Below are 15,703 nucleotides of genomic sequence, written 5' to 3' on the forward strand. Positions count from 1 at the left end.
GAACTATATCGCCCTTCCTTCACTGTTGCTGGATCAAAATCCTGGAACTCCCTACCTAATACCATCAGATGCAGCGGTTCAAAAAGGCAGCTCACCACCACCTTCTCAAGGGCAATTAGGGACGGGCAATAAATTCTTGCTTGCCATCGACGCCCACATCCCACGAAACGAATAAAACGTCGGACAGGGATGTGCTGGCTCCCCAGTGCGGTTATTTACGGTAGCCGTGCAGCGATTTGTGTCAGTTCTACCCCAAGTAGACGGAAGCGGTGCGTGCTCGAGACTGCAGAGTTGATTGAATGATGTCGGGACATTCCACGCCCGACCGGCCTTTCAACCGATTCCTGTTGCATCAGTACTTATTCCTGCTAAAGAAGTACCCAATACTGACCAAGTCAATCACCAGGTAAGTATGTTTCAACTCGACATTGCTATGCACCGCCCTAAGAAATATTGCGAGATGCCAGTAATTGCGAGAGTTTGAGCTGAGTTTTATACTTATTTTTTGCGTGGCAATTTTATTGCATCCCGAACCGGCAAAACATTCCCCTCAAAAGATCCGTCTGGCTCATTTTCCCCACTGGTGTATGTTTTACTAGCTCAAGATGATGATGAGTTATAATTATTTGTGGGCACAAATATTTTCCATCAAAGTAAAGAGTGTGAAGATAATGACCTGCGAACAGTATTAAAACACCAGGGTCAAAGGAAGAAAGGGTCAACAGCTTGCTACGAAACAATAGAACTGATAGAGTGAATCAGTTTGTTTTATTGGCAACGTACATGTAAATTCCTAGGCTGGCTATGAATCGCATAGAAATGCACAGGATTAAAGATGACCATTGATGGATCTGGCCAATGTTCCTAAAATATAATTCTATACATTTTTTAATTGCTTAAAAAAAAACTAGCTCCCTCTTGAATTTGTTGAAACTATCACTATTGTCTCTCCCCCTGCTTAGTCTGGCCCACACATTCGTCACCTTTGTGTGAAATAGTTAAATCTAAACTGTTTGCCCACTTTAATTTTCTGAGCTTGAGTCTGGGACTTCTGAATGTAGTTTGTAGTTATGTCAAATAATTTATTTGTGTTTAGTTTATATGAAAACATAGAAAATAGGAACAGGAGTTGGCCATTTGGCCCTTCGAGCCTGCTCCGCCATTCATTATGATCATGGCTGATCATCCAACTCAGTAGCCTGTTCCGGCTTTCGCCCTATACCCTTTGATCCCTTTAGACCCAAGAGCTATATCTAACTCCTTTTTGAAAACATACAATGTTTTGGCCTCAACTGCTTTCTGTGGTAGTGAATTTCACAGGCTCACCACTCTCTGGGTGAAGAAATTTCTCCTCATCTCAGTCCTGAAAGGTTTACCCCGTATCCTTAGACTATGACCCCTGGTTCTGGACTCTCCCACCATAGGGAACATCCTTCCTGCATCTACCTTGTCAAGTCCTGTTAGAATTTTGTAGGTTTCTATGAGATCCCCCCTCACTCTTCTGAACTCCAGCGAATATAATCCTAACCGACTCAATCTCACCTCCTATGTCAGTTCTGCCATTCCCAGGAATCAGTCTGGTAAACCTTCGCTGCACTCCCTCTATAGCAAGAACATCCTTCCTCAGATAAGGAGACCAAAACTGCACACAATATTCCAGGTGTGGCCTCACCAAGGCCTTGTATAATTGCAGCAAGACATCCCTACTCCTGTACTCGAATCCTCTCGCTATGAAGGCCAACATACCATTTGCCTTTTTTACCACCTGTTGCACCTGCATGCTTACCTTCAGCGACTGGTGTATGAGAACACCCAGGTCTCGCTGCATATTCCCCTCTCTCAGTTCATAGCCATTCAGATAATAATCTGCCTTCCAGTTTTTGCTATCAAAGTGAATAACCTCACATTTATCCACATTATACTGCATCTGCCATGCATTAGCCCACTCACTCAACTTGTCCAAATCACCCTGAAGCCTCTCTGCATCCTCCTCACAACTCACCCTCCCACCCAGTTTTGTGTCATCTGCCAATTTGGAGATATTACATTTAGTTCCCTCATCTAAATCATGAATGTATATTGTGAACAGCTGGGGTCTTAGCACCGATCCCTGCGGTACCCCACTAGTCACTGCCTGCTATTCGGAAACAGACCCATTTATCCCTACTCTTTGTTTCCTGTCCACCAACCAATTTTCTATCCATCACAATACACTACCCCCAATCCCATGCGCTTTAATTTTACATGCTAATCTCTTATGTGAAACTTTGTCGAAAGCCTTCTGAAAGTCCAAATAAACCACATCCACTGGCCCCCCCTCATCAACTCTACTAGTTACATCCTCGAAGAATTCGAGTAGATTTGTCAAGTATGATTTCCCTTTCGTAAATCCATGCTGACTCTGTCCGATTCTACCACTGTTCTCCAAGTGCTCTGCTATAAAATCTTTGATAATGGACTCTAGAACGTTCCCCACTACTGACGTCAGGCTGACTGGTCTATAATTCCCTGCTTTCTCTCTACCTCCCTTTTTAAGTAGTGGGGTTACATTAGCTACCCTCCAATCTGTAGGAACTGTTCCAGAGACTCTAGAATCTTGGAAGATGACCACCAATGCATCTGCTATTTCTAGGGCCACTTCCTTAAGTACTCTGGGATGCATACCATCAGGCCCTGGGGATTTATCGGCCTTCAATCCCATCAATTTCCCCAACACCATTTTTCTACTAATACTGATTTCTTTCAGTTCCTCTCTCTCTCACTAAGCCCTGTGTTCCCCAACATTTCTGGTATGATATTTGTGTCCTCCTTTTGTGAAGACAGAACCAAAGTATGCATTTAGTTGGTCAGCCATTTCTTTATTCCCAATAATAAATTCCCCTGTTTCTGACTGTAAGGGACCTTCATTTGTCTTCACCAATCTTCTTTTTACATACCTATAGAAATTTTTTACAGTCAGTTTTTATGTTGCCTGCAAACTTGCTCTCATACTCTATTTTCCCCTTCTTAATCAATCCCTTGGTCCTCCTTTGCTGAATTCTAAACTGCTCCCAATCCTCAGGTCTGTTGTTTTTCCTGGCAAATTTATATGCCTCTTCCTTGTAAGCCATGGTTTAGCTACCTTTCCGGTTTTACTTTTGCGCCAGACAGGGATAAACAATTGTTGCTGTTCATCCATGCGCTCTTTAAATGTTTGCCATTGCCTAACCACCATCATCCCTTTAAGTAATGCTTCCCAATCCGCCATGGCCAACTCGCGCCTCATACCTTCGTAGTTTCCTTTACTAAGATTCAGGACCCTTGTCTCAGAGTCAACTACATCACTCTCCATCTTGATGAAGAATTCTATCATATTGTGGTTGCTCGTCCCCAAGGAGTCTCGCACTACTAGATTGTCAATTATTCCTCTCTCATTACACAATACCCAGTGTAGGATGGCCTGTTCTCTAGTTGATTCCTCAATGTATTGGTCCAGAAAACCATCCCGTATGCACTCCAATAATTCCTCCTCTATGGTATTTTGACTAATTTGATTTGCCCAATCTATATGCAGATTAATGTCCCCCATAATTACAGATGTTCCTTTATAGCATGCATCTCAAATTTCCTGTTTAATGCCATTCCCAACATCACCACTACAGTTTGGGGTCTATATACAACCCTCACTCATGTTTTTTGCCCTTTAGTGTTTCTCAGCTCTACCTATACATATTTCACATCGTCAGAGCTAATATCTTTCCTCACTATTGCGTTAATTTCCTCTTTAACCAGCGATGCAACTCCACCGCCTTTTGCTTTTTGTCTGTCCTTCCTAAATACTGAATATCCTTGGATGTTCATTTCCCATCCCTGGTCACCTTGCAGCTATATCTCCGTAATCCCGACTATATCATAACCGTTTACATCTATTTACACAAATAATTCATCCACTTTATTGCGAATGCTCCGCGCGTTAAGGCACAAAGCCTTAAGGCTTGTCTTCTTAACATTACTTGTCCTCTTCCCAGTATTTTTCACTGTGTCCCTGTTTGATTCTGGCCCTTGATTTCTCTGCCTATCACTTTTCTTATTCCCCTTACAGTCTTTTGTTCTTGTCTTTGATTCCCCCCTCTTCTGACTCCTTGCAAAGGTTCCCATCCCCCTGCCATTTTAGTTTAAACCCTCCCCAACCACTTTAGCAAATACTCCCCATTGGACGTCAGTCCCAGTCCTGCCCAGGTGTAACCCGTCCAGTTTGTACTGGTCCCACCTCTCCCAGAACTGGTCCCAATGCCCCAGGAATCTAAAACCCTCCTCTTCACACCATCTCTTCAGCCATGTATTCATCCGATATATCCTGCTATTTCTACTCTGACCAGCACGTGGCACTGGTAGTAATCCTGAGATCACTACCTTTGAGGTCCTACTTTTCAACTTATTTCCTACCTCCCTATATTCTGCTTTTAGGACCTCATCCATTTTTTTTACTATGACGTTTCCACCAATGTGTACCACGACCACTGGCTGTTCACCCTCCCCCTTCAGAATATCCTTTAACCGCTCTGAGACATCCTTGACCCGAGAACCAGGGAGGCAACATACCATCCTGGAGTCTCTTTTGCGGCACAGAAATGCCTATCTATTCCCCTTACAATTGAATCCCTTGTAACTATTGCATTCCCACACTTTTTACTCCTCCCCTGTGCAGCAGAGCCAACCGTGGTGCAACGAATTGGGCTGTTGCTGCTTTCCCCTGAGAGGCCATTCCCCCCCAACAGTATCCAAAGCAGTATATCTGTTTTGCAGGGGAATTGCCACAGGAGATTCCTGCATTGCCTGCCTAGTCCTCTTGCTCTGCCTGGTGGTCACCCATTCCCCTTCTGCCTGTGGGGTCTGAGCCTGCGGTGTGACCATCTCTCTATACGTGCTATCCACGATACTCTCTGCCTCGTGGATGCTCCACAGTGTCTCCAGCTGCTGCTCCAGCTCCGAAACCCGGGCTTCCAGGAGCTGCAGCTGGACACACATCCTGCACACATGCTGGTCCCGGGCACTGGAATTGTTTCCGACTTCCGACATGGACCACGAGGAGCACACACAGCTTTGAGCTCTCCTGCCATGACTTAACCCTTCAAATTAAATTAAACCTTCTGGAAGATCTTAATGTCCAATAATATCAGTTACTCTAGGGCCCTTCTTCCCTGGTCCTCGTTACTACAGAACTCCCTAAAAAAAAAACTCTACTTACTATATTTGAAATAAACTTTACATTTTTCTTACCTGAGATACTTACCCAGCTATTTAGAGCTATTCCCTAACAGCAGTGACTCACCACCAATCACCTTGCAGCTCTCCTGTGACACGGTCCATGGCACCGTGGCTGGCTCTGCTGTTCCGAAGGGCGGGAAAAAGAGTGGAAGGGCTATAGTCGTAGGGGATTCGATTGTAAGGGGAGTAGATAGGCGGTTCTGTGGTCGAAAACGAGGCTCCCGAATGGTATGTTGCCTCCCAGGTGCACGGGTCAGGGACGTCTCAGATCGGCTGCAGAACATTCTAAAGGGGGAGGGTGAACAGCCAGTTGTCATTGTGCACATAGGCACTAATGATATAGGTAAAAAACGGGATGAGGTCCTACATGCAGAGTTTAGGGAGTTAGGAGCCAAGTTAAAAAGTAGGACCTCAAAGGTAGTAATCTCAGGATTACTACCAGTGCCACGTGATAGTCAGAGTAAAAATGAAAGAATAGTCAGGATGAATGCGTGGCTTGAGAGATGGTGCAGGAAGGAGGGGTTCAGATTTTTGGGACATTGGGACCGGTTCTGGGGGAGGTGGGACTATTACAAATTGGACGGTCTACACCTGGGCCGGACTGGAACCAATGTCCTTGGAGGTGCTTTTGCTACCGCTGTTGGGGAGGGTTTAAACTAATGTGGCAGGGGGATGGGAACCAATTGAGGTCAGTTGACAGTAAGGAGGTAGTAACAAAAGCCTGTAAGGAACTAGATAATGAAGTCAGTGTGACTAAGGGGAAGAGCAGGCAGGGAGCAGATGATGAATATAAAGGGACTGGTGGTCTGTGGTGCATTTGTTTTAATGCAAGAAGTGTAGTAGGTAAGGCAGATGAACTTAGGGCTTGGATTAGTACCTGGGAGTATGATGTTATTGCTATTACTGAGACTTGGTTGAGGGAAGGGCATGATTGGCAACTAAATATCCCAGGATATCGATGCTTCAGGCGGGATAGAGAGGGAGGTAAAAGGGGTGGAGGAGTTGCATTACTGGTCAAAGAGGATATCACAGCTGTGCTGAAGGAGGGCACTATGGAGGACTCGAGCAGTGAGGCAATATGGACAGAACTCAGAAATAGGAAGGGTGCGGTAACAATGTTGGGGCTGTACTACAGGCCTCCCAACAGCAAGCGTGAGATAGAGGTACAAATATGTAAACAGATTATGGAAAGATGTAGGAGCAACAGGGTGGTGGTGATAGGAGATTTTAATTTTCCCAACATTGACTGGGATTCGCTTAGTGTTAGAGGTCCAGATGGAGCAGAATTTGTAAGGAGCATCCAGGAGGGTTTTCTAGAGTTGTATATAAATAGTCCAACTCGGGAAGGGGCCATACTGGACCTGGTGTTGGGGAATGAGCCCGGCCAGGTTGTTGAAGTTTCAGTAGGGGACTACTTTGGGAATAGTGATCACAATTCCGTAAGCTTTAAAATACTCATGGACAAAGACGAGAGTGGTCCAAAAGGGAGAGTGCTAAATTGGGGGAAGGCCAACTACACCAAAATTCGGCAGGAGCTGGGAAATGTAGATTGGGAGCAGCTGTTTGAAGGTAAATCCACATGTGATATGTGGGAGGCTTTTAAAGAGAGGTTGATTAGCGTGCAGGAGAGACATGTTCCTGTGAAAATGAGGGATAGAAATGGCAAGATTAGGGAACCATGGATGACAGGTGAAATTGTGAGACTAGCTAAGAGGAAAAAGGAAGCATACATAAGGTCTAGGCGGCTGATGAAAGACGAAGCTTTGAAAGAATATCGGGAATGTAGGACCAATCTGAAACGAGGAATTAAGAGGGCTAAAAGGGGTCATGAAATATCTTTAGCAAACAGGGTTAAGGAAAATCCCAAAGCCTTTTATTCATATATAAGGAGAAAGAGGGTAACTAGAGAAAGGATTGGCCCACTAAAGGACAAAGGAGGAATGTTATGCTTGGACTCAGAGAAAATGGGTGAGATTCTAAACGAGTACTTTGCATCGGTATTCACCGAGGAGAGGGACATGACGGATGTTGAGGTTAGGAACAGATGTTTGATTACTCTAGGTCAAGTCGGCATAAGGAGGGAGGAAGTGTTGGGTATTCTAAAGGGCATTAAGGTGGACAAGTCCCCAGGTCCGGATGGGATCTATCCCAGGTTACTGAGGGAAGCGAGAGAGGAAATAGCTGGGGCCTTAACAGATATCTTTGCAGCATCCTTAAACACGGGTGAGGTCCCGGAGGACTGGAGAATTGCTAATGTTGTCCCCTTGTTTAAGAAGGGTAGCAGGGATAATCCAGGTAATTATAGACCGGTGAGCCTGACGTCAGTGGTAGGGAAGCTGCTGGAGAAGATACTGAGGGATAGGATCTATTCCCATTTGGAAGAAAATGGGCTCATCAGTGATAGGCAACATGGTTTTGTGCAGGGAAGGTCATGTCTTACCAACTTAATAGAATTCTTTGAGGAAGTGACAAAGTTGATTGATGAGGGAAGGGCTGTCGATGTCATATACATGGACTTCAGTAAGGCGTTTGATAAGGTTCCCCATGGCAGGCTGATGGAGAAAGTGAAGGCGCTTGGGGTCCAAGGTGTACTAGCTAGATGGATAAAGAACTGGCTGGGCAACAGGAGACAGAGAGTAGCAGTGGAAGGGAGTTTCTCCAAATGGAGACGTGTGACCAGTGGTGTTCCACAGGGATCCGTGCTGGGACCACTGTTGTTTGTGATATACATAAATGATTTGGAGGAAAGTATAGGTGGTCTGATTAGCAAGTTTGCAGACGACACTAAGATTGGTGGAGTAGCAGATAGTGAAGGGGACTGTCAGAGAATACAGCAGAATATAGATAGATTGGAGAGTTGGGCAGAGAAATGGCAGATGGAGTTCAATCAGGGCAAATGCGAGGTGATGCATTTTGGAAGATCCAATTCAAGAGTGAACTATACAGTAAATGGAAAAGTCCTGGGGAAAATTGATGTCCAGAGAGATTTGGGTGTTCAGGTCCATTGTTCCCTGAAGGTGGCAACGCAGGTAAATAGAGTGGTCAAGAAGGCATACGGCATGCTTTCCTTCATCGGACGGGGCATTGAGTACAAGAGTTGGCAGGTCATGTTACAGTTGTATAGGACTTTGGTTCGGCCACATTTGGAATACTGCGTACAGTTCTGGTCGCCACATTATCAAAAGGATGTGGATGCTTTGGAGAGGGTGCAGAGGAGGTTCACCAGGATGTTGCCTGGTATGGAGGGCGCTAGCTATGAAGAGAGGTTGAGCAGATTAGGATTATTTTAATTAGAAAGACGGAGGTTGAGGGGGGACCTGATTGAGGTGTACAAAATCATGAGAGGTATAGACAGGGTGGATAGCAAGAGGCTTTTTCCCAGAGTGGGGGTTTCAATTACAAGAGGACACGAGTTCAAAGTGAAAGGGGAAAAGTTTAGGGGGGATATGCGTGGAAAGTTCTTTACGCAGAGGGTGGTGGGCACCTGGAACGCATTGCCAGCGGAGGTGGTAGATGCGGGCACGATGGAGTCTTTTAAGATGTATCTAGACAGATACATGAATGGGCAGGAAGAAAAGAGATACAGAACCTTAGAAAATAGGCGACATGTTTAGAGAGAGGATCTGGATCGGCGCAGGCTTGGAGGGCCGAAGGGCCTGTTCCTGTGCTGAAATTATCTTTGTTCTTTTGTTCTATCACTGTTGGCTTTTTTTTTTTCTTTTTTTTTCAAAACTCTGGAAGAGGTGCGACTGCTCTCAACTCCCGGAAGGTAAGAGACTGGGCCTCGATCCTCAGGTTCGATTTATAGGCTCCGCCCTCAGCGTTCTCCCCACAGGTCCAGTCCGCTCCCGGAAGATATATACCGCTTAGAATCATAAAACTTCCCTGGCAGTCTTCCTGAATCGTCTTTTCGCTGGTGTAAACATTCTGAGCTGCTTTTACCTCTCTTTGTAGCTTAGATGACTCATGTGCCCTCTCCAAAGTTTGAATGCCCATATGTTATTATCCAATAGAATTCGTTGATTAGCCACATGTGTAAATTTTAGGAGAAAACGTCTCACGTCTCATTGGTTGGGCTTGATTTTTTATGTAGGCCTTGAGCAGTTATTTTGATCGATCAAATTGATCATGGTGACTGCTTCCCACTTCATACAATACTGTTAGTGTTTCCATGCTGCTGAGGTTCAGCACTTTCATTCATCTTACACACCATTTGAACAACACAACAGCTTGCACTTATATAGTGCCTTTAACATAGCAAATACCCCAAGGAGAGTAATCAGACAAAAATAGCAGTGAATCAAAGAAGGAGAAAAACTTTGTCAAAGTGGTTGGTTTAATGGTGAGTTTTGGAGGAGTGAGAGGTCTAGGAGGAGAATTCCAGAGTTGGGAAAGTTGTGTAGCTAATCTCAGAAAATGTTGGAAATACTCAGGAGGTCTGGCAGCATCTATGAATAGAGAAGCAGAGTTAATGTTTCAGGTTAATGACCTTTTGTCAGAAAGGAGAACCGGAAGGTCATCGATCTGAAATGCTAAGTCTGTTTCTCTCTCCACAGGGCTGCTGAATATTTCCTTCATTTTCTATTTTTATTTCAGATTTCCAGGATCTGCACTATTTGGCTTTTGTGTAGGTAATTTTAGTAACCCATGGCTACTTATCTGGCTCACATACATCTTCTTCCTTCTTCTTCTTTGGCCTGCTTGTCTCGAGAGACAATGGGTAGGCGCCTGGAGGTGGTCATTGGTTTGTGAAGCAGCGCCTTGAGTGGCTATAAAGGCCAATTCTAGAGTGACAGACTCTTCCACAGGTGCTGCAGATAAAATTGGTTGTCGGGGCTCTTACACAGTTGGCTCTCTCCTTGCGCTTCTGTCTTTTTTCCTGCCAACTGCTAAGTCTCTTCGACTCGCCACGCTTTAGCCCCGCCTTTATGGTTGCCCGCCAGCTCTAGTGATCGCTGGCAACTGACTCCCACGACTTGTGATCAATGTCACAGGACTTCATGTCGCATTTGCAGACGTTTTTAAAGCGGAGACATGGACGGCCGGTCGGTCTGGTACCAGTGACGAGCTCGCTGTACAATGTGTCTTTGGGGATCCTGCCATCTTCCATGCGGCTCACATGGCCAAGCCATCTCAAGTGCCGCTGGCTTAGTAGGGTGTATATGCTGGGGATGTTGGCCGCCTCGAGGACTTCTGCGTTGCAGATACGGTCCTGCCACCTGATGCCAAGGATTCTCCAGAGGCAGCGAAGATGGAATGAATTGAGACGTCGTTCTTGGCTGACGTACGTTGTCCAGGCCTCGCTGCCGTAGAGCAAGGTACTGAGGACACGGGCTTGATACACTTGGACTTTTCTGTTCTGTGTCAGTGCGCCATTTTCCCACACTCTCTTGGCCAGTCTGGACATAGCAGAGGAAGCCTTTCCCATGCGCTTGTTTAATTCTGCATTGAGAGACAGGTTACTGGTGATAGTTGAGCCTCGGTAGGTGAACTCTTGAACCACTTCCAGAGTGTGGTCGCCGATATTGATGGATGGGGCATTTCTGACATCCTGTCCCATGATGTTCATTTTCTTGAGGCTGATGGTTAGGCCACATTCATTGCAGGCAGCCACAGTCCTGTCGATGAGTCTCTGCAGGCACTCTTCAGTGTGAGATATTAATGCAGCATCATCAGTAAAGAGCAGTTTCCTGATGAGGACTTTCCGTACTTTGGTCTTCGCTTTTAGACGGGCAAGGTTGAACAACCTGCCACCTGATCTTGTGTGGAGGAAAATTCCTTCTTCTGAAGACTTGAACGCATGTGAGAGCAGCAGGGAGAAGAAGATCTCAAACAGTGTAGGTGCCAGAACACAGCCCTGTTTCACGCCACTCAGGATTGGAAAGGGGGCTGATGAGGTGCTGCTATGCTGAATTGTGCCTTTCATATTGTCATGGAATGAGGTGATGATACTTAGTAGCTTTGGTGGGCATCCAATCTTTTCTAGTAGTCTGAAGAGACCACGTCTGCTGACGAGGTCAAAGGCTTTGGTGAGATCAATGAAAGCAACGTAGAGGGGCATCTGTTGTTCACGGCATTTCTCCTGTAGCTGGCGAAGGGAGAACAGCATGTCAATGGTGGATCTCTTTGCTCGAAAGCCACACTGCCTCAGGATAGACATGCTCAGCCAGCTTCTGGAGCCTGTTTAAGGCGACACGAGCGAAGACTTTCCCCACTATGCTGAGCAGGGAGATTGTTGTTGCAGTCACCGCGGTCACCCTTGTTCTTCTAGAGGGTGATGATATTGGCATCGCGCATGTCCTGTGGTACTGCACCCTCGTCCCAGCACAGGCAAAGCAGTTCGTGCAGTGCTGAAAGTATAGCAGGACTGGCACTCTTGATGATTTCAGGGGTAATGCCGTCCTTCCCAGGGGCTTTTCTGCTGGCTAGAGAATCAATGGCATCACTGAGTTCCGATTTTGTTGGCTGTACGTCCAGCTCATTCATGACTGGCAGAGACAGGGCTGAATTGAGGGCAGTCTCAGTGACAATATTCTCCCTGGAGTACAGTTCTAGGTAGTGTTCCACCCAGCGGTTCATTTGCTTGCGTTGGTCAGTGATTGTGTCCCCTGATTTAGATTTGAGGGGGGCAATCTTCTTGATGGTTAGCCCAAAAGCTCTCTTAATTCCATGATATTTCCTGTGTCGGTGGCCAGCTGAATATGACTGCGTAGGTGTTGCCAGTCGTCATTTGCGCAGCGCCTGGCTGTTCTTTGTGCCGCGCTTCTGGCAGCTTTAAGTGCTGCGGATGTTAACTCGCTGGGGGCTTTCCTGTGGTTCAGCAGTGCGATGCGCTTAGTGGCTATGACAGGTTCCAGCTCTTCAATGTGAGATTGAAACCAGTCTGCATTCCGCTTCACACGATTACCATAGGTGGTCATTGCTGTGTCATTCATCAATTGTACCTAACTCATATAAACTTATTGCACCACATTGAACACCTGCTTGAAATTACTGGCATCTGTCTGAGATATGCTATCGTAGTAAAAAGAATGATTGTGGAAACATGTCTTGAGTGAACCTAGCATTATAAAGCTCAGTCAGTAGGAGAGCAGATTAAAATGATTGTTCACATTTAGACATAAAGTGAAATGTTCTTTGCATCTTTGTTGCTGTAAACACTTTAGATGGTGACCATTGCCCAGCATTGACCAAAGCACCAGATACAACAAACGGATCCCCAGTCCAGTCGAACCTGCAAAGTCTTTCTCACTCACATCTGGGAACTTATGCCAATATTGGGAGAGCTGTCCCACAGACTAGTGAAGTAACATAGTCCAATATTGTCATACTCACAGAATCATAACTTACAGCCAATGTCCCAGACTCCCCTGTCATCATTCATCCACCACCAGAGGTGGCAGCACGGTGGTACAAAATCAGGAGGGAGTAGCCCAGGGAGTCCTCAACATTGACTTCAGACCCCTTGAAGTCTCATGGTGTCATTTCAAACATGGGCAAGGAAACCTGCTGATTACCACCAACTGCCTGCTGCCTTCTCTCAGCTGATAAGTCGATACTCCTCCACGTTGAACACCACATGAAAGAAGCATTGAGTTTGGCAAGGGCACAGAATGTACTCTGGATGGGGGGGGACTTTGGCTATTGCCAAGTGTGGTTCGGCAGCACCACTTTAGATCAAGCTGGCCAAGTCCTGCAGGACGTGGTTGCCAGACTGGGCTTGCAGCAGGTGGTAAGGGAACCAACATGAGGAAAAGCAGGACAAATCCAATCCAGCCAATTGCTGCCTTATCAGCCTACTTTCAATCACCAAATTAATGGAACAGATGGTTGACAATGCTGTGAAGCAGCCCTTCTCTCCAATAAGCTACTGAGCAATACTCAGTCTAGGTTCCGTCAGGACCAGCCGGCTAATGAGCTCATTACAGTGTCACGCTCGGAAGGAGCCATGATGAAATAAACAATGAACTGGAGAAATTATGAAATGAAAAAAGTCAAAAAATTGTCACACTTGACTATCCAACAAAATGGAAGAAGAGGTTAGGTGATGCATTCCCCCACCCAGCTCCTGCACTGAAAATATATATATTTGTCTGCTGAAGATGAAACTCGTTCACCTCGTCTGAATTAGCTTTGAAATTAGCCCATTAATTGAAGGAATCCCATTACATATTGATGACTGTTATCTACAGGAATGAACTAACAAAGACTTTTTGCAGACAGCCTGTCTCCATGGCCAGAGTCAGCACACTGGGTGTGTAGAATATCACCACATCGAAAATGGACTACAATCAGAGGCCATCATGAAACAATGGCTCCCATATTCAAACATACAAAATTCTTACATGGCTCAATGGGTTAGATGCAGGAGGGATGTTTCCCCTGGTTGGGGAGCCTGGAACCAGGGCACACAGTCTCCGAATAAGGGGCAGGCCATTTAGGACTAAGATGAGGAATTTCTTCACTCTGAGGGTGCTAAATCTTTGGAATACTCAGCCTCAGAGGGCTGTGGAGGCTTAGTCATTGAGTATATTCAAGACTGAGATCGGTAGATTTCTACATGTTAAAAGCATCAAGAGATACAGGGATAGTGGAGGAAAATAATGTTGAAGTAGATTAGCCATGATCTCATTGAATAGTGGAGCAGGCTCGAAGGGCTGAATGGCCTATTCCTGCTCCTATTTCTTATGTTCTTATGTCACCACAGGGTAATGAAACCTTAGTCACCTGACCGAGACTCAAACTTGAGGGTTTCTACCTTTAAAGATAGCCTTGGGGAGAGAGAGGGAGATCAGCCAAAGAAGACACCGAAAGCCACATTCCAGCAAAAGGCTATGAGATTGGTCCAGCTAAGCAAGAAGCCCTGCCGCTGATACTATCTTTCAACTTGCAGCAGCAGAGAAATTAAAAGGTAACCATTTTTTTAAAACTCCTCACCTGCAGAAGTAAACCAGGAATTTCCATCACTGTCTCTGGACTGAAGTTTTAACCACTGGATATCTACAACACCTCAGCAAATTCAAGTCTGCGAACATCCAGGCCTGCATCTTTGAAAAGACTTTCCTCCCAGGAAGATTCAACAGATTTCTGTAAACCACAAACTCTTTTGCCACTTGGGATTTTAAATGCATCTTATGTCCATTTGCCCGCCCATCCGCATGCATGTGTGTGTGAAAGTGAAGGTTGCAAACAATTCAGGTTTTGTTGTTTAAATAAAAATGTAACCTTTTTTAAACATACGAGAAAATCTATCACTGTCTGTTTATTTGGCAAACACTCCGGCTAAACACCATTTGGAAACAAAACTGTATACCGTTAGTTGGGAGGTGAAAAGTGGAAGTCACCCATACCAATTCCCCATCTGTTCTAACAATAGCTTTGGTCCAAACATGGACAAAATAGCTGAATTCCAGAGGTGAGGTGAGGGTGACTACCATGGACATCGATGAGCCCCAGTAAAATTAAAGTCAGTGGGAATCGGGGGAAAACTCTCCACTGAATGGAGTCATACCTAGTACAAAGGAAGATGGTTGTGTTTTTTAGAGGCCAATCATCTTGGCTACAGGACATTGTTGTAGGTATCCCTCAGGGCAGTGACCTAGGCCCAAACATTATTAACTGCTTCATCAATGACCTTTCTTCCATCATAAAGTCAGAAGTGAGAATGTTAACTGATGATTGCACTGTGTTCAGTTCCATTTGCAACTCCTCAGATATTGTGCCTGCATGCAGCAAGACCTGGAAAACATTCAGGCTTGTGTGGATAAATGGGAAGTAACATTCGTGCCACACAAGTGCTAGGCAATGACCATATCAAACAACAGAGTCTAACCACCTCCCCTTGACATTCATTGACATTACCATTGTGCAATTCCCCCACCATCAACATCCTGGAGGGTTACCATTGACCAGAAACTTAACTGGACCAGCCACAAAAATACTGTGGCTACAGGGGCACGTCAGAAACTGGGAATTCTGCAGTGAGTAACTCACCACCTGATTCCCCAAAGCCTTTCCACCATCTACAAGGCACAAGTTAGGAGTTTGCCTGGATGAATGAAGCTCCAACACCACTCAGGAAGCGTAACACCATCTAGGATGAAGCTGCCTGCTTGATTGGCATACCATCCACCACTTTAAACCTTCACTCCCTTGGGCACCAGATCAGCATGGCTGCAGCTTGTACGATCTACAAGATGCACCACAGGAACTAACCAAGGCTTCTTTGGCAGCACCTTTCAAACCCACAATCTCTACCACCTAGAAGGATAAGGGCAGCAGGTGCACGGGAACACCACCACTCTAATTTATCCTCCGAGTTCACAACAACTTGGACATGGAAATATATTACTGTCCCTTCATCATCGCTGGGTCAAAATATCAGAATACCCTGCCTAATAGCCCTATAGGAGTACGTTCACCACACTGACTGCAGTGGTTCAAGTAAGCAGCTTAC

The 15,703-nt window shown here is 45.6% G+C and overlaps 1 protein-coding gene across 1 annotated transcript in view; it reads left to right on the top strand.

Moving 5' to 3' along the window:
• The first annotated feature begins 222 nt into the window (after positions 1 to 222).
• Positions 223 to 15,703, top strand: part of pxmp2 (peroxisomal membrane protein 2) — a 68,359-nt gene continuing 52,878 nt past the window's right edge. The window contains exon 1 of the mRNA XM_068054839.1: positions 223 to 406. Within this exon, the coding sequence (XP_067910940.1) occupies positions 300 to 406 (107 nt within the window). The 5' untranslated portion in view covers positions 223 to 299. The remainder of the gene's footprint in view (positions 407 to 15,703) is intronic.

The sequence above is a fragment of the Heterodontus francisci genome, chromosome 23 (genome assembly GCF_036365525.1).
Source record: "Heterodontus francisci isolate sHetFra1 chromosome 23, sHetFra1.hap1, whole genome shotgun sequence".
NCBI lineage: Eukaryota > Metazoa > Chordata > Chondrichthyes > Heterodontiformes > Heterodontidae > Heterodontus > Heterodontus francisci.